Genomic DNA, 19,273 nt, shown 5'->3' with positions numbered 1-19,273 from the left:
CCCCACAGCCCAAAAAAAAAAAAAAAAAAAAAAAAGATCCTGCATGTCGCAACAAAGATCCCGCGTGCTGTAACTAAGACCCAGCATAGCCAAAAAAATAATAAATAAATATTTTAAAAATATTAAAAAACAAACAAAAAACCCAGAAAGCAAAAGACATCTGTAGTGGAATGCCATGTGGTTGTCTTCTTCCCTCTCCTGGCTCACAGGAGGGATGGAAAGTGTGCTGACTCGATCCCTGAACGACACAACACTGGGAGGGATAGATAGGTAAGAGGCCAAAGGACAGGATCAGTAGTCAAAAGGATGTCACTAGGAGGGTGCAATGGGCCAAATGATGACACACAATAGAAAGTTAAAATTCCTGGTCCTAGTTCCTCAAAGCTGACCTTGCAAATACAGGATGACAGATGACAGACATGTTGCATAACAGGAGGATGCGTGGGGAAAGACTGATGAGTTTGAAAGGGGCGTGGCTATCGTCCCCGTTGGCAGCATTAATGAAAGAGTTCAGAAGTGGGGAGAAGACTGCCCCACTGTATTTTGTCACACATGATCAGTTCAGGGGGTGACACCCAAAAGCATATGGAGGGGTGATGAAAATACCAAGGCAAGGGGCCTTCGAACCACATCATAAGAGGAACATTTGAAGGGAGTGGAAATGTTAAGACTAAGAAGGAAAATTTGGGAGAGTATCTGATAATTATCTTTAAATAATTGCATTGCTTTTATTTACTTTTTAAATTTATTTATTTATTTATTTTATAGTAGGTCCTTATAACCTACTCTAAGGTTAAAATAGATAACTTTAGAGTAGGTTATCTATTTTAAATATAGCAGTGTGTACATGTCAATCCCAACTTCCCAATCTATCCCTCCCCCTCACTTTTCCCCCACCACCCCGGTAACCATAAGTTCATTCTCCAAGTCTGTGAGTCTGTTTCTGTTTTGTAAACAAGTTAATTTGCATCATTTTTTTTTAGATTCTGCATATGAGTCATATCATATGATATTTGTCTTTCTCTGTCTGACTTCATTTAGTATGATAATCTCCAGTTTCATCCATGTTGCTGCAAATGGCATTATTTCATTCTTTTTAATGGCTGAGTAAGAGTCCATTGAGATATGTACCACATCTTCTTTATCCATTCATCTGTCAATGGACATTTAGGTTGCTTCCGTCTCCTGGCTATTATAAACAGCACTGCAGTGAACACTGGGGTGCATGTATCTTTTTGAACCATGTTTTTCTCTGGATCTATGCCCAAGAGTGGGATTGCTGGATCATATGGTAGTTCTATTTTTAGCTTCTTAAGGAACCTCCATACTGTTCTCCATAGTGGTTGTACCAATTTACATTCCCACCAACAGTGCAGGAGGTTCCCTTTTCTCCACACCTTCTCTAGCAGTTACTGTTTGTAGATTTTTTGATGGTGGCCATTCTGACCGGAGTGAGTTGATACCTCATTGTAGCTTTGATTTGCATTTCTCAATTGCACTGTTTTTATGTGAAAAAGGAATGGGACTTTTTTTTTAACCTTTGGGTAGAACCTATAGGGAGGTCTATTTTAGTTAGATCTTTGTAACACAGCGGATGAGGGAAAGTTTTGCCAAAGTTTTTAAAGACAGTTGAGAGAGGGGGAGATGTTTCCAGAGGGCTGCGGAGTCTCCTCTGGGACAAACGCTGACAGCCACGGAGGCCACTCCTCCTCTGTCCAGTGGAAGACTGGCTACTGCACGTCTCTTCATCTTACTGATAAAGCTTCTAGGAGGCAAATATTTGTCAAAGCCAATGCCATGGGGCTTCCCTGGTGGCACAGGGGTTAAGAATCTGCCTGCCAATGCAGGGGACACAGGTTCAAGCCCTGGTCCAGGAAGATCCCACGTGCCGCGGAGCAACTAAGCCTGCGAGCCACAACTACTGAGCCTGTGCTCTAGAGCCTGCGAGCCACAACTGCTGAAGCCCGTGTGCCTAGAGCCTGTGCTGAGCAACAAGAGAAGCAACTGCAATGAGAAGCCCTTGCACCGCAATGAAGAGTAGCCCCTGCTCGCCGCAACTAGAGAAAGCCCGCACACAGCAATGAAGACCCAAAGCAGCCAATAAATAAATAAATAAAATCTATAAAAAAAGAAAAAAGCCAATGCCATGAGTCTGAGCAGTGTTCCTGCTGATTGCTGGGGTTGAAGACAAAGGAAATGGAAAGAAGACAGTTGTCCTCATCACAAAGGTCATTAAGTGGCCTCAGTTGCTTGTGGGCTGGGCTGGGATCACCATTCCGACTCAATGCTAAGAAGAGCCATGAAGTTGTTCATGAAGCTCGTGCATCACCCGTCAGACGGTGCGAAAAGGCATCTGTGTCCCTGTTGTGGAAACCTGAGTGGATCTGTCTGACCAACTGAACAGGAACCGAGAAAACAAGAAGGAAAGCAAAATGCAGCCCAAGTGCTCAGTCTTCATCTCAGGGGGATGGGGTGCCAGCTGGGGGTGGCAGAATGACCAGAGTCCCCGGCGAATCACAGAGAATTCTAAACAGCTACCTGAGGAAGAAAGGGGCCCATCTGGGAGCAAGGGCCACAGTGGGAGGCTGACTGGCTGATTTGGGAGGGGTGGTGGGGACTTGACTTTGAGGGAGAAACTAGGTACAGAAGAATTGCAGCCAGTTTTTCTCTGGGCAATGAGATATAATTCTCCCCCAAAACCCCCTTGAGACAACCTTCAGTGAAGCGTTTTGAAGCATTGTTCTCAAGAGATTTGGAGAGGGGTTTCTGCTAAAATTTACTGAGGACTTACGACTTCTCATGGATTGTCTCATTTAATCCTGTGGATTAGATGCTAGAATTATCCTCATTGTACAGGAGAGAAAAGAGAATCTCGGAAAGGTCAGTACACTTGCTCACAATCCCACAGCTGATTTAAGTCCGTTGTAACGCTGGCTGCCTGACTCCAGGCCTGAGCCCTGAATCCCTTGCATGGTGCCTCTGGAAGAAAAACATTTCAGGGCTTCTTGAAATACCCCACAACAGGAAAATCTTTGGCTTAGAACAAAGACTGAAGGGGTCAAACTCTAAAAAAGTTGAAACACACTGAATATGAAATATTTATTCACCCAGGTTATTTTAGGATGTAATCCTTCAATTTGTTCTATACAACTGTCTTAATGTTTCCTGTTTCTTTACAGCTTCATTACCTGATTAAACAAAATTAAAATAGATACCTCCAAATAAAAAAGGCAGCCAAGTTGGAGTAGGAGAATATGCACAGGAAACGGTGCTTCTGGACAGACATGAGATTCATGTGATTTAGGACCAAGCCAGGAGCCTGTATAAACATTTCTAACGCTTGAGAATGTGAGAACACATGTGGGTCTCAAATGGAGCCCTCACAGAGCTCAAGGATCTTCTTTTTTAAAAAATTTATTTAGTTATTTGGTTGCGCTGGGTCTTGGTTGTGGCTCTCGGGCTCCTTAGTTGTGGCATGCGAACTCTTAGTTACAGCACGCATGTGGGATCTAGTTCCCTGACCAGGGACTGAACCCAGGCCCCCTGCACTGGGAGCGCAGAGTCAACCACTGTGTCACCAGGGAAGTCCCTCAAGGATCTTCTTTAATTAGAGCTATCTAAAAACTGGAACAGCTGCCCAGAGAAATTTTAAAAGTATGTTCACGCAAAAAATCTGTACGTGAATGTTCACAGCAGCTTTGTCATTTCAGCTTTCCTGAAAAACTGGAATCAGTCCAGATGTCCTTCAATGAATGATTAAATAAACGATGGTACATGTACACCATGGAATATTCCTCAGCAATGAAAAGGAGCAAACTATTGATACATGCAGCAACTTGGATGAATCTCCAGGGAAAGAGGCTGAGCGAACAAACCCAATCCCCCAAATGTGATCCTATTTACATAACATTTTTGAAATAACAAAAGTTTAGAAATGAAGGACAGATTAGCAGTTTCCAGAGGTTGGGGATGGGGACAGGGAAGGAAGTGGGCGTGGCTATAAAAGGGATGGGATCCTTGTGTCTTGGGAACTGTGTGTTGACTGTGGTGAGGGATACATAACTCTACAGAGGTGATAAAGCTGTTTAGAACTTTACACACAGAGACACAAGTGAGTACCAGTAAAACTGGGGAGATTAAATACTATGGGTGGGTTGTATCAATGTCAATGTACTGTGACATTATAATGTAACACTAAGGGCTTCCCTGGTGGCGCAGTGGTTGAGAGTCCGCCTGCAGGGGACACGGGTTCGTGCCCCGGTCTGGGAAGATCCCACATGCTGCGGAGCGGCTGGGCCCGTGAGCCATGGCCGCTGAGCCTGCGCGTCCGGAGCCTGTGCTCCGCAATGGGAGAGGCCACAACAGCGAGAGGCCCGCATACCACAAAAAAAAAAAAATTAAAAATAATGTAACACTAAAATGTTACTACTGCAGAAACCTGGGTAACGTACAAGGGCTTTCTCTATTATTTATTACAAATGCATGCGAATCTACTATTATCTCAATAAAAATCGTTATTTAGGGACTTCCCTGGTGGTCCAGTGATTAAGGCTCTGCGCTTCCAGTGCAGGGGGAACAGGTTTGATCCCTGGTCGGGGGAACTAAGATTCTGCATGCCGTGTGGTATGGCCAAAAAAAAAAAAAAAGCGCTGTTAAAAAAAAATGGACTGGTTCCCTGTTCCTGGAGGATGCAAGCGCTGGTCAGATGCTCCCTGACTCAGGTGTTGTTGGGGGGATTACTGGAGGGTGGCCCCTCCACTTCTCCTGAGGTTTTATAGGGAATGAGACCTTCAGGGCAGTGAGGAGGAAGCTAAGCATTGCACAAAAGTCCTCCATTTCTGCTGGTCCCAGGAGTACACACAGAGAATCAGAGAGAACTAGAAGGTCCTCCTTACAGAGGCTCATTCTCTTGTACCAAGAGGAAGAGGTGAGCTGAGCTGCTCTGAAGGTATTTTGCAGGGCTACCTCTGTCACCTTTTCCCTAAAGGCCAGGGCTCCCCTTGGGGTCCAGGGGTTCAGGCAGCTCTGCTGACAAAAATGAAACACGAATTTTCACACTGCTGCTTAGAATATGAATCTGGTAGAACCTTGGAAATCCTCTCCCAAATAAAAGAACCTTCTAGATGCAAAGAGAATAGGAATATTTTGAGACCTAGGAAAGATCTGGATGTTTGAGGAGGTAAAGGGGTTTTTGAATACTATCCTAGAGATGCACTGAAATGCACCAGCTCCTCCTAAATGAAGTGTTTCCCTCCCAGATAATTTCAAGACCAGTTCCATGTAGACGGTTATTCTTATTTACTTACTTATTTTGGCTGCGCTGGGTCTTAGTTGCAGCATGCAGGATCTAGTTCCCTGACCAGGGATTTGAAGCAGGGTCCCCTGCACTGGGAGCGTGGAGACTTACCCACTGGACCACCAGGGAAGTCCCTAGACAGTTATTCTTGATGGGCCCTCTTGAACAGTGAAATGGATAAATGTGAGGTGCCCTTAGCCCCCTCTTCCTCCCATAGGACGAGGCTGGGAGAGATATTCCTTAGGTCAACTTACAGAGAAGGTCCCTGAGGTTGGCCATGACCTGCCCGTGAAGCCAAAGTGGATCTGGTGCTGTCTCAGGACTTCCTGGCCAGGAAGCTTCCTTCATTGTCTCTGGGATCCCTGCTCACCACATGCTCTGTGTCCTTGTACCCAGGACCTAGCCCAGTACGTGTGATGTTAGGCCTAGGGTGCTCCAGCCCAGGCAAGAGCCTTTTTTTGGGCCGTGCCCACGGCAGCATGTGGGATCTTAGTTCCCTGACCAGGGATTGAACCCGTGCCCGCTGCAGTGAAGCGCGGAGTCTTAACCACTGGACAGCGAGGTAAGAGCCCCAGGCACCAGCCTTTAACGAGCGGCCTGAGTGCTGGACCAACCGCAGCAGAGCCAGCTCTCAGCCAGGCCTCCAGCTGACAGCACCTGAAACCTCATGTGGATGTGCAAGTGACTGATGATGACACAGGTATGCAGTCTCCTCTGAATACCCCTCTCCCCTGCATCTGCATCTCCCTTCCCCTGTATCCACATCTGCCCTCCATCTGCAAGTCTTACCCTCCAAGAACAGATTTCTCTTGGGGTCTCCACAAGTGGGTGGGCACAGGCCTGCCTGTAGTCACATCTGCCCTGCCCTCAAAGAAGGTTCTGCCCACACAAAGGCACTTTGAGTTTACTGCAACCTAACACAATACAGACTACCTGCGTCTGCCTGTAAATCCATTTTTAAAATGCAGCTAGGAAAGCTGAAGGAAGGGGAAAAGCAGGGCCCCAGTTCAGCCCTGGAGGCTGCATTGTTCTCACACTGGCATTGTTTTCAGGCCCCCACCGATTACCCAGAAGGCCCCCAGGACCCCTGGGGAATCAAATGAGATTGTTTTTCCCAAGACTGAGCTCTTCAGGTGTGAGCTGCAGCTCTTGGACAACGGTGGTGACTGTGGCATTTCTGCAACAGGAAAGAGGAAGGAACTTCTGATCTGTGCAGCAAGGGCACCAACAATGTGCACCCCCAGCCAGCCCGCAGCAAAGAGGAAAAGAGCTCCGTTTCCATAGTGATAAATCACCGGGAAGCCAGAGAGGGAGAGTCAGCAAGAGGATTTTTCCTTTCCTCTGGCTCCCTGCAAAAAAATCCCAGCTCCAGAGTCAGTTAGATGCCTGGCACCTCTCCAGGCTGAGCCTCCAGAACCACAGGTAGAGGAAGAAAGAGGAGGTGCCTGCTAGCTGGAAATCAACACTGAAAACCCTCTGCTGCTGAGAGTGGAAGGGAAGGGGTTTAGGCTCCTCTTAAAGGTGTACATCGGGCACAGGTGCCTGGGCGACCTGGCGGGCCCAGCACTACGTCACACCTGTGTGGCCACATGCCGACTATAAAACTCCTCCATGTATGTCACCCACATTATTCCATTTCATTATCTTACAGTAAGCCCTATAGGATTCTGGGTTCTGGTATGTGAGCCACACACATATGGGTATCATTAGCCTTTTTACAGCAGAAAAGCACACCTGGTGAGGGAAAGAGATGGGCCGGAGACAGCTCACCAATCTAAGGTACTTGCTGCAAGTTGCTCCTGAAGGTCTTCAGGGCTCTCACCTGAGACTCTTTCCCTTACTAAAATTAGACTTTTTAATTTTTCCCAAGGAAAATTCCAGTTTTTGGGAAATGCTCTGAAATATTTGTCCCAGGCCTCATTGGTTACTCCTCATCGTGCCTCGTTCTCTTGCCTCTTACCTTTGCATATGCCATTCCCTCTGCTTGGAATGCCGTTCCCCAGTTCTTTGGCCAGCTAACCCCTGAGGGGAGATGCCTGGGAAAGCTTCCCCGTGGTTCAAACACCTCGCTTTCTGGGCTTGCACAGAATTTACCACGTCATTACGTGAGGCAGCACAGAGCAGTGGTAAGAAAAGGCTCTTCTAGGTCCAGATGAGCTGTGTGACCTTGGGGGACTTAACCTCTCTGAGCCTCCACTTCCTCACAGGGAGAATGACAGTCATTCTCATAGGGAGAATGACAGTATCTGCCTTAGAGCGTTTGTGAGGATTAGATGTTAACACACACGGAGCACTTAGCAAATGCTGGCACACAGCTAGTGCTCAGTAAACACAGGCTGTTAAAGCATTACCTGTCTTAAAGCAGGGGCCATCTTTCGTGCAGACTCTCAGTTGGAGATGCTGTAGGCCTCACTGGGTCTCCAGTAGTATGCGTCAGATGAACTCTGAATTCACGGAAGGCTGTTTTCAGCTACACACACCAGGCACAGTGTAAGGCTCCTTGACACGTAATATTTCATTTAGTTAAGTCACTCCAAGACTGGGCCCAGGTAGCCAAGGACCAGCATTCGACCAGTGTAGCGTGCAGTGTCCTTGAATGGCTCCTCAGATCACCTGAACTTATAGATGTTCAGTTAAATTTGAATTTCAAATAAGCAACAAATAATCTTTTTAGTATAAGTGTATCCCAAATACTGCATGGGGGCATACTTACACTAAAAAAATGTTTGTTGGCTACCTGACATTCAAATTTAACTGGGCATCCTCCTGCCCTGCCCTGGCTGGGCCTGGAAAGGCCCCCCTCTGAGGGCCGGCGGCTCTCAGACTTCACCACAGGCGGTTTACCCAAGTGGTCGGTAAACACGGAGAGATTCGAATAATCCACATAACTGCACCCCAGAGACCTGTTTTCTGGGTCTCACAGAACTTACCACACCATACTGTGAGGTGTGTGACAAAAGACAAACCAAACCCCATATGGGGTGGCCAGTCTTCTCTGTGGTTTCACATTCAGGAAAAATGAAACCAAACTCTTCATGCAAATACTTAGAGTTTAAACTAAATTGTGTAACAGCTGAAGCCTCTCTCTGCAGCTACTAGGCAGTTTTTTAATCACCCTGGAGCCCTCTTCCAAGCCCTGGACCAAATAGAAACAACAAAGCTTTTTGCAGCAAAACAAAACAGCAACAAAAACAAACAAACAAAACAAACAACCCCCCCCCACCCCCACCCCAGTCTTCCTCAAATCTATAAAAGCAAAATGCAAACCAGTAGCTACCTGGGACTTGGGGAGGGATTAGGGATTGATGGCAAATGGGCAAGAGGGAACTTCTGGGTGATGGAAATGCTCTAGAACCAGATTGTGGTGATGGTTGCACAACTCTCTATATTTACGAAGAGTTTTGAAATTTAGCAAATAAAAATATAGGCTGTTCAGTTAAATTTGAATTTCAAAAAAGCAACAAATAATCTTTTTAGTATAAGTGTATCCCAAATATTCCTATGGGGGCATACTTACACTAAAAAAATGTTTGTTGTCTACCTGAAATTCAAATTTAACTGGGCATCCTAGCAGTTAGGATCGCCAGATCCTAACTAAAAGTCTTTGAAGTATACAGTTATAATGCATGAATTTTATGGCATGTAAGTTACGCTTAGCTACTAAATTTAACACAGTGCCTAGAATAATGTTGGCGCTTAAAGAAAAGTACAGTTTTTCCTTCTGGATACCCTCTCCATTCCCTCCCCACTCTCACCCCTGGCAAAAAAAACCAAACACACACATACAAAACCCCAAAAAACCAGCCCAGGAACCCATAGAGATCGCCAGTATAGGAAATCTGAACAGTCACTACAGCTTTGTTCTCCTGGGGCTTGGGGCCTGAAAGAGGACAAGACCTCAGGGCAAGAAACACCGTAGGGCAAACCAGGGAGTTTGGAGTTTGGAGCAGGCCTCCACTTGCTGGGAGCTCCAAACACTAAAGTCACCCCCACCTAAAGTCATTCCTTGCTAATTGCTACCCAGCAATTCAACTCTCATCAGCTGGGTGGGCACTGAATGCCCTGCACAGGCTGGGTGGGTGAGGTGGGGGGCAATGAGTACGACACTTCCCTGCTCTCAAGGAGGTCACCATCTAAAGAACGTAAGCCTAGTATGCACCTACCTGCCAACACACACATACAACACACACTAATACCATTAAAAGCAAAGAGAACAATTCCTCTTCTCTCCCTCTTATGGGACAGAATTTTTTTCACCTCCTCCGATAAAATTAATTTTCCCATATCTATGGGGTTTGTCTACAGAATTGCATTTTGCGATCTGGTAAGAGCCTGTTCCCTTTTTAGAACTGGCGCATTTGCACCTGTCCCTAGTACAGACGAAGCCACCTGCTGGTAGGTCTGGCTGTAAGCAATCCGGGTACCAAATTCTGACCAAATGTCAAAATTACAGTAATTTGTTCTTCAGATTCACCCCATCTGAGATCTGCAAACTGACTCTTTTCTGAATTAAAAGGACTCATCAACATTCCACTCTGTGCTCTTTACTTCTGTGGTACCGTTTCAGTACCGAGGATTTCACGAAAACTGGCCCCCAAAAGTGGATGCTTCCATAATGATTTGTAAAGCTGTAAAACTAAAAATCCCCTTACTTAGCTCACCAACAGTATAAACAAGGTGATTTGGGGCATTTCAAGCAGGGAAGAGAAGCACTTGTGAGCATCGTAACTGTCAGCCCAGAGGTAAACCCAGGCCAACAGTGCTCAGCTTGTGCATTCCGGGGTGAGCGATGGGTAGGTCAGTGAAAGAATCCAAGTGGCTGTCTGAAGATACGGTGGCACATGCTGAATTAAATGCCAATGATAGTAACTGGTGTTTGTTGTAGTGCGACATGTGATTTACATGCACTGTGGCTCAGTCCCGTGAGTTCGGTACAGCTACAGTCATTGCCCACAGGGCCAGGCTGGCCCCAGGGCCCTTGCTTCTACCACCCAGTTCAAGTTCCTCCAGCTTTTGGCTGGAGTTATATCAACCCAGCAAGGCCGTCCCTTTGTCTGTTAAGAACTTCAATTGATCAAATACATATATACATAAATACAAAACAGAAAAACCTTTAACTACTTAGTAAATGCTATTACTATATGGGTAAAATCTTCCCAGTAATGAGATTTAGGACAGAGAAGTAATGGAGGAGTTGTCGTTGGAGAAAAGGTAGGAATCCCAGCCTGCTCAGGAATATGGAAAATTCCAAAGTAGCAGACAACATTTTGCACTTCTGGTAATCAGAGTATCAGTGGCGAATTTTTATAGGACTGAGAGAAAATAACTTGCCCCAAGTGCCCGTTTTACATGCATTTGACAGTATTTTTCATCTAATGATTAAATTCCTTTAATAAGTACTTCATTTCATTTACTCCCATTGGCTTGAACTAATAGGGTATTACTGAAGGGGGCTTTAACTTTTTTCTTTTTCAAGTGACTTAAAAGAAAAGCAAGCAACAACAATAATAAGTCTTTACGGGCAGAAACAGTTAATGGGTGTGCCCAGTCCTTCCATGGCCCATTTGAAATTACAGACATTTTACAATGGCACCATCTAATGGAATATCAGGTTAGACACACAAAAAAATCATTTTTTTTTTACCTTTAAATTTGTACCAATCACTTCTAACACTTCTTTATCAGCTTTGGACACCCTCATTGCTTATTTCACCCTTGGTTATTATTTCTAGTAGAAACACAGCACTGATGTAAAACTACTGTATAAAATATATAGCATAAAAATGCTACATAAGGGGCTTCCCTGGTGGCGCAGTGGTTGAGAATCTGCCTGCCAATGCAGCTGACATGGATTCGAGCCCCGGTCTGGGAAGATCCCACATGCCGCGGAGCAACTGGGCCCGTGAGCCACAATTACTGAGCCTGCGCGTCTGGAGCCTGTGCTCCGCAACAAGAGAGGCCGCGATAGTGAGAGGCCCGCGCACCGCAATGAAGAGTGGCCCCCGCTTGCCACAACTAGAGAAAGCCCTCGCACAGAAGCGAAGACCCAACACAGCCATAAACAAATAAATAAATAAATAAATAAGAATCCGCCTTCTAATGAATGGGATGCGCGTTCCATCCCTGGTCAGGGAACTAGATCCCACATGCATGCCACAACTAAGAGTTCGCATGCCACAACTAAGACCCAGTACGACCAAAATAAAAAAAAAATTTTTTTAAATGCTATATAAAAGGTATTTAAAATAAAACTTCCTCGTTCCTTTCTCCAGACAGAGTGCTCTATGCATATACAAATAAGTGAATGAATGAATGAATGAATGAACATATAAACATGTTTAGGACTTCCCTGGTGGCGCAGTGGTTAAGAATCCACCTGCCAACGTAGGGGACACAGGTTCAAGCCCTGGTCCAGGAAGATCCCACATGCCGCGGAGCAACTAAGCCCGTGCGCCACAACTACTGAGCCTGTGCTCTAGAGCTCGCGAGCCACAGCTACTGAGCCCACGCACCACAACTACTGAAGCCCATGCACCTAGAACCCGTGCTCCGCAACAAGAGAAGCCACTGCAATGAGAAGCCCGTGCACTGCAAGGAACAGTAGACCCCGCTTGCTACAACTAGAGAAGCCCGCGCAGAGCAACGAAGACCCAATGTAGCCCCCCCAAAATAAATAAATATTAAAAAAAAATGTTTAGATATATATTATAAATAGATGGGATACCTTATATATTTTCTGCAACGTGATTTTTTTTTAACCTTTTGCGCATCATGCATATATTTTCATTTAAATACACAGAGAACTACCTCTGTTTTTAAAAAATGGCTCCAAAATATCTTGTATGGGATTTCTTTACAGGGTAATAAAAATGTTCTAAAATTAGATCGTGGCTATGGTTGCACCTCTTCGTGAATATACTAAAAACCACTGAACTCTATACTTTAAATTTTATGGTATGTGAATTACATCACACAAAAAAGCTGTTTCACAAAAGAACAGAATGTCAAAAACATCCTACAATTTAAACAACCTGTTCCCAATTGATAGGCATTTAGGTGTTTGTAACTTTTCATGATTACAGGCAAAACTGCATGGATGCCCCTGGGCGCCTACCTTTGCACACTTGTAGCTCTAGACGGAAGATTCTAGGTCTACACATCACAGCTCTGGATGCGAATGCAGAAATTCTGATGTTAGCTGGTGTTGTAAAAGCCGCTGCAAAATTCTTCCAAGTATATAAGGGGTCAAACACACGCTAAAGTGAATTTTCTGTTGAGGGTGGGCCTGTGATCCCCTCACTGATCATGTAGGGGAGGAGGGCGACGTGTTTAGTCTTCTAACGACAATCTGCCATAGCTCAGTGTGGCTAGGCCTCTACGCTGGAGACCTAGCTCTGTTCCTGAACGGTTTTTCCATCTGTGAAACAGAACAACCCATAGGGTTATTATGAAGATGGAGTGAGTTGGCCCATCTGATGGGCTGACCCCTGGCCAGGAGATGTTCAGCAAGTGCTAGATCCTTCCCGTTGGTCCTTGAAACACTCTAGATGAGAGCACAGCAAGCTCCAAGAGGTAGAAAAGGCCCTGGTGAATCTATTCATATATGGTGTTGTTCCTGAGTGGTGACCCCCACAATTGGGCGGTCACCAGCCCAGTCCAGGAATGGACACCAAAGCTCACTATTCACAGATGTGGGCAGGTAGAGCAAGTCCCAAGAAGAATCAGGACAAGGAGGGTGAGGCTGGCAACTGGCCTGTGAACTGACTGGATCTTCCTAGAATCCTCAGCACCCCCTTTCCCTGAGAGGGGGTAGGGGGTCAGTTGACATCACTCCAGAGCCCAGGGATGGAGACCCCTCCTCAGCAGCAGCCCAGCCATCTTGATGCAGGAAAACTGGAGAACAAGTGGAGTCCCTGCCAGCCCTAACCCCTACGATGAATCACAAAGCTGCCTTCTTATAAGGATACCAGCACGACTTCATCTTAACTAATTACATCTGCAAAGACCTCACTTTCAAATAAGCTCACATTCTAAGGTTCTGGGTGGGTATGAAGTCTAGGGGTCACTATTCAACCAAGTACAGAATCTGTGGGAACAAATCAGAAGTGAAATGAATAGTGAACTGCAGCCCAGAACATCTTCTGCTCAAATCAGAACAGCCCAGAATGTCTTTTTACACTGTACAAGAAGCAGTACAAAATAAAGCAAATGATTTCTATTTCTGGAATGAAAACCAATTTAATTATTCTAACAAAAAATATGAATAGAACTCAGAAGTTGTGCTGCGGGGGCTTCCCTGGTGGCGCAGTGGTTAAGAATCCACCTGCCAATGCAGGGGACACGGGTTCGAGCCCTGGTCCAGGAAGATCCCACATACCGCAGAGCAACTAAACCCATGTGCCACAACTACTGAGCCTGCGCTCTAGAGCCCGCGAGCCACAGCTACTGAGCCTGCGTGCCACAGCTACTGAAGCCGGTGCACCTAGAGCCCGTGCTCTGCAGCAAGAGAAGCCACCACAGTGAGAAGCCCACGCACTGCAATGAAGAGTAGCCGCCGCTCGCCGCAACTGGAGAAAGCCCGCGTGCAGCAACGAAGACCCAATGCAGCCAAAAATAAATAAATAAAATAAATTTTTTTTAAAAGTTGTGCTGTGAACAAATGGGGCTCAGATGTAAAAAATTGAAAATGCTAAATATATTTCATCAGAATGGTAATCTTGTTCTGGCAAAGCTCATTGCTCTGATAAATTCTACAAACCCAGTGAGCAAAATAATGAAAAGAATACCTTAAATCTGTTTCATGTAGGTTTTTGAAATAATAAAAATTCTGGAAATGTAAAAATCAAAATTATATCTATAAAGCAAGTGAGAATATTCAGAAACTGCTATCAGAATTTTTAACACAATCTAGTGTATAGTTTTAAACAGTTAAGTATTTTTAGACATGAAATTAATGAATTTCAAAAAAGAATAAAAAAGCATGGGTGTATCACTGTGACCTAAATTAATGGTCCTACTTGTTGTAAAATGTAACTATTGAAATAAGAAAACAAAATTTGAAACTATTTCCCTAACATGTATTTTTAAATTAAAATGTAAAATTCAAGTCTTCAAAAATAGTCACTTGTTTTTGTTCATCTCTTAAAGGGGAAGGAACATGTGAAATACTATATCCAAATGTTACTGTCCATGCTTGAGAAATATGGTTTCCATGATGTTTCATGAAAACCTTACCGGGTTTTGTACAGAGTAGGAATACTAGAGCAGGGTAGAGAGGAAGTCTGGGAAATCTGGAGTTTCAGCCAAGATTTTAGAAGCTATTTCTAGACAAGTCCTGTCGGGCAGGCACCACTCCCCTCCTCTGGACTGGGTGGAGTGGCTCATCCTCCCTGGAGGACAGCTTGTCCAGAGATGCCTGAGTGGTCCTAGGCACATACCCCCCCAGGCCTGTGATCATGACTGAACAATGGAGGGGAGGGGTAAAAACCCAGCTCCCTGGCCACAAGATGGACCAAACCCCATGGCACAACTCACATCCCACATCACTCCATGGGAGCAGACAGTGCGTCAAGTTCAGCTGAACCCTCATCTTTGCTTAGTTGCTTCCCGTGTCCTGTTCTACATGCCAGTGCCCTTCCCTTCTCCTTCAATCACTCCCTTGGTAAATCACATGCTCAAGAATTCCACCTCAGGCTCTGTTGCTCAGGAACCCGTCCTCAGACAGGTGGTGTCGAACCCTCTATAGTCACCTCTGAGTGATGTAATTAAAGATGTGAATCATGTCAATCTTAAAGTATTTTCCTGACAAACTTAAAAAAAATTTTCATACTCAAAAAAGCTTCTTTTTTCGTAATTTTAATTTATTTTTGGCTGCTTTGGGTCTTCGTTGCTGCGCTCAGGCTTTCTCTAGTTGCGGCCAGAGGGGACTACTCTTCGTTGCGGTGCGCAGGCTTCTCATTGCGGTGGCTTCTCTTCTTGTGGAGCATGAAGCTGTAGGCACGCGGGCTCAGTAGTTGTGACACACGGGCTTAGTTGCTCCGCGGCATCTGGGATCTTCCAGATCAGGGATCGAACCCGTGTCCCCTGCATTGGCAGGTGGATTCTTAACCACTGAGCCACCAGGGAAGTCCCAAAGCTTCATTTTTAAAATTTAGCTTTCTGACTCCATGCTTGTGCTTTCAACACTTTCACAATGATTTTCCGCTCCTCAATGAGGAAAGCGCGCTTGATCCTGTCACGGACACATTTAGCACACATGGAACCACCACAGGCCTGGCTGACATGTTTTTTTGTTTTAGACAACCTCATAAGAACTTTAGGTCTCATGGCACGAACTCCTCGAAGTCAGCCTGGACACACCACATGCGAATTTTGGTGCTTTCTCAAGCTTCTTGGTATAAAGGTAAACAATTCTGTTACCAGGGGTTCGGGACAGCCTGGTTTTGTTAGAGGCTGTATCATGGAACAGCCTATGACGGCATGTCAAATGCTGGATCATCCTGAATGCCTCTAAATACCATCCCTGGAAGAGGAAGAAGCCTGACAAACTTTTAATTTACCTTCTTTCATCAAATAAACATCAGAGAGAATTAAGTAATATATCTCAAGACTTGGGAACTGAGACAATGAAAACTGGAAGGCCATTGGACCTTATGGAGAACTTGCAGTGCTACAGCCGCAGTCTGGAAACTATGAAGCCTGTTCATTTTAACGGAAATGGTAAAATCTTTGGAAAAGGAAACATTTTAGGGAGTTTTATGCTTAATTAGGGATATTCTAACAGAAATTTTAATACTTTTATTTATTTATATTTTTAAATTAAAGTATAATTGGCTTGTAATATTATATTCTATAAGTGAGATAATATGGTATTTGTCTTTCTCTGTCTGACTTATTTCACTTAGCATAATACCCTCTAGGTCCATCCAGTTTGTCGCAAACAGCAGGATTTCATTCTTTTTTATGGCCAAGTAATATTCCATTGTGTATATACATCACATCTTCTTTACCCGTTCAACTGTCTATGGACGGGTTAGGTTGTTTCTGTAGCTTGGTTGTTGTAATAATGCTGCAATGAATATAAGGGTGCCTATATCTTTTTGAATTATTATTTTGTTTTCTTTGGAAAAATACCCAGAAGTGGAATTGCTGAATTGTATGACAGTTCTATTTTTAGTTTTTTGAGGACCCTCCATACTGTTTCCCATAGTGGCTGCAGCAATTTACATTCTCACCAACAGTACATGAGGGTTCCCTTTTCTCCACATCCTTGCCAACACTTGTTATTTGTTGTCCTTTTGATGATGGCCATTCTGACAGGTGTGAGGAGATATCTTATTGTGGTTTTGATTTTCATTTCCCTGATGATTAGTGACGTTGAACATCTTTTCATGTGGAATTTTTAAAATTATAAATCTATAGTTTTATTATCATGTGGAGATTTTAATACTTTCAGATTTACAAGGTTAGTTTGATAAATGAAAGAGAAGTGGAAGATGCTATAACAATGAAGAAATATGGCATGACTTCTTGTAACAAAACAAAATAAAGTATCAATTCCAAGCGAAAATATAATACTTTAAAATAAATTATATAAAAATACATTTATTATTTGAGGGCAAAAGTGAAAATGAATTCTAAAGTCATTTAAATTTATAGAATCCTGACACTACTAAATGGTATTTGTAAAGTTCTGTGGAAGGATAAGTGAAATTAAACCAATGGATTAAATGATTTTTTGTGATTTAGAAATATAAGATAACAGAAATTTTGGATATAGAAAAATTTCAAACAACATTATAAGGGCTGGAATACTTAAAAATTTTATCATTGTTTTTGTTCATCAGGAGTTGAGGATTCAACACCAGGAACAACCGGTGTGAAGAGAAATTCTCAATTTATCGAGATTACACATTATCCAATGGCCACCAGTTTCAAGGAATTCACTGGAAAAATTCAAGGCAGTTCCCCATGTCTAATCATCCTGGAACGTGAGCCCTGTTTCAAAACACCATACCAACTATTTCTAAAAATCAACAAAATTTTGGAAATTATTAGAATAATTTATTAAAGATTTGCTCAAAAACTTATATCACTTGTTGAGTAGTTTTATAACATCTTAGTTTATTTAGAGATAAACCAGGGGTGGTGGAATATATTTTTAAATATCTGATCCATGCATTGACATATATATTACTCTACTGGTTGTGACATTTTTAATAATATCTCTGCACACTTCATAGAGGTTTCATAAGGATTAAATGAGATTATCAGTGTAAAGCTCTTAGACAACAGAAAGCCTAACCTTACCGTTTGTTTGACTATATTTCTTGTTATCAAGCTTATCAATATGGTGAATTATTGTGGACCATAACAATGTGGATTTGCCATGATTTGGGCCTTAAGGAATGTGCCAGGTCCATAGATGAACTTTGTCTTTTTCCACTTGAGACTTCATAGCTGATTTGTTGTGTAATCTTTGACAGACTATGATCCTTTTCCGGGGCCTTGCTAAGGTACTCCTAGCAACGTTTACTAACAGCTCTAAGTAGCACTTCTTCTGGTTTCCTTTGCTGTCTTTGTATCCAAGCTGTGGTCTGCAGGCTTCCTGTGCCAGCTGAAAGTTCCACACACAGAAATGCCCCAGACACGTCAGCTTTTCTAAAGACCCCCCATCTTCTGGGCATGACAGTTCTCGGTAACCCAGCTCCACCCTCTGCTCAGGCCAGGATGGATGAGATACTCCTGGGAAATGTCAAAAACGAAACCTCTGATTCCCTTTAGCAGAAATTCTGGCGTTAAGGGTCATCCCACCAGAGATTAAACTTGTGGGGTTCTTTAGTGAAAGAAATTGCCACCAATATCACCGTATGAAGTCACCATCAAGCACTGAGTGCCATCTTTGTTAGAAGAGTGGGTGCCTGAGAAGTAACTTTTACTGTCAGAAGGAAATAAAGGCCTTTTATGAACTGAAGGCTAAATAAGATGATTTGCTTCCAGACAGTGGCAGCCAGACAGGGAGGAAGTGGGGGTGAAGGCCGCAGGTCCTGGCTCTGCTCAGACCCCCAGTAGTGGCCAGGTGTGAGGTTGGGAATGACTGACCACCACGGATGGACCTGGGGAGCCCGAGAAAGGAGCACTAGGAATGAGTTAATACTGGAGGTTGGGTGATCTGAAAGAACCTGCACCTCTGTGTCCCCCACAGAGAGGGCAACTGTCCACAGGAGTGCAACATACCTACAGGGCCAACCCTCAGTGGCAACAAGAATCAGTAACCCGGGATTCCCTGGTGGTCTAGTGGTTAGGACTCCTCACTTTCACTGTGGAGGGCCGGGTTTAATCCCTGGTCAGGGGAACAAAGATCCCACAAGCCGTGCAGAGAGGTCAAAAAATTTAAAAACAATAATTAAAAAAAAAGAAAAGAACCAGTAACCCAAGTGGCCCAGCCTGATCACAGCTCCCACTACTCGGGCACCCCTCACCCCTTCCCACTCCCCACTTCAGGCTGGCGACAGCAAAAACATGCATCCACTTCTGCATCCACTTCGCAGAGTCAGGAGAATTCTGGACTGCAGAGAAGTGAATCACTAGTTACTTCAGGGTTGTGATTTAGAGACCCTGAGACCGCTTGGGCCTTTGTGAAAATTCAGAGTCCCAGGTTTCATCCCCAGTAAGCCTGGAGTGGGGCCTAGAAGCCAGCATTTAACACAATCAGGCATTTCTGCTGCCATGTTTCCCTGTGTCTCTCTACACAGTCAGTATTGCTTCCCAAGACTAAACCAAACTTCCACTAAATTCCTTTGGACACAGGCCATATCTAGAAAGAGACGATTGGGTGGGTTTGCATAAAGACAATACTTTTTCTTTTTCCCACTGTCCAGCTTCCCTGCCAGCCTGAATTAGAGGCAACCTGTCACATCTCTCTCTGCCTACAAGAGCTCACAGAGGAGCACAGGGTCACATCAACCAGTCATCTTA

At 44.3% G+C, this 19,273-nt stretch overlaps 1 protein-coding gene and 1 pseudogene across 3 annotated transcripts in view; both read right to left on the bottom strand.

Moving 5' to 3' along the window:
• PECAM1 (platelet and endothelial cell adhesion molecule 1) overlaps nt 1-19,273 on the bottom strand; it is a 100,122-nt gene that overhangs the window by 69,623 nt on the left and 11,226 nt on the right. Inside the window, exon 1 of one of the 3 annotated variants that reach the window (XM_024760727.1) lies at nt 7,648-7,720. The exons of the other annotated variants lie outside the window; for them this stretch is intronic. Within the exon in view, the coding sequence (XP_024616495.1) occupies nt 7,648-7,668 (21 nt within the window). The 5' untranslated portion in view covers nt 7,669-7,720. Of the gene's footprint in view, nt 1-7,647; nt 7,721-19,273 lie in introns of those variants that run through there. 3 annotated transcript variants of the gene reach the window in all.
• Nucleotides 15,421-15,978, bottom strand: LOC112410264 (60S ribosomal protein L34 pseudogene; annotated as a pseudogene).

This window comes from Neophocaena asiaeorientalis, unplaced genomic scaffold (assembly GCF_003031525.2).
Source record: "Neophocaena asiaeorientalis asiaeorientalis breed wild unplaced genomic scaffold, Neophocaena_asiaeorientalis_V1.1 scaffold30, whole genome shotgun sequence".
Taxonomy (NCBI): Eukaryota; Metazoa; Chordata; class Mammalia; order Artiodactyla; family Phocoenidae; genus Neophocaena; species Neophocaena asiaeorientalis.
This window is presented reverse-complemented; position numbering and strand designations above follow the sequence as displayed.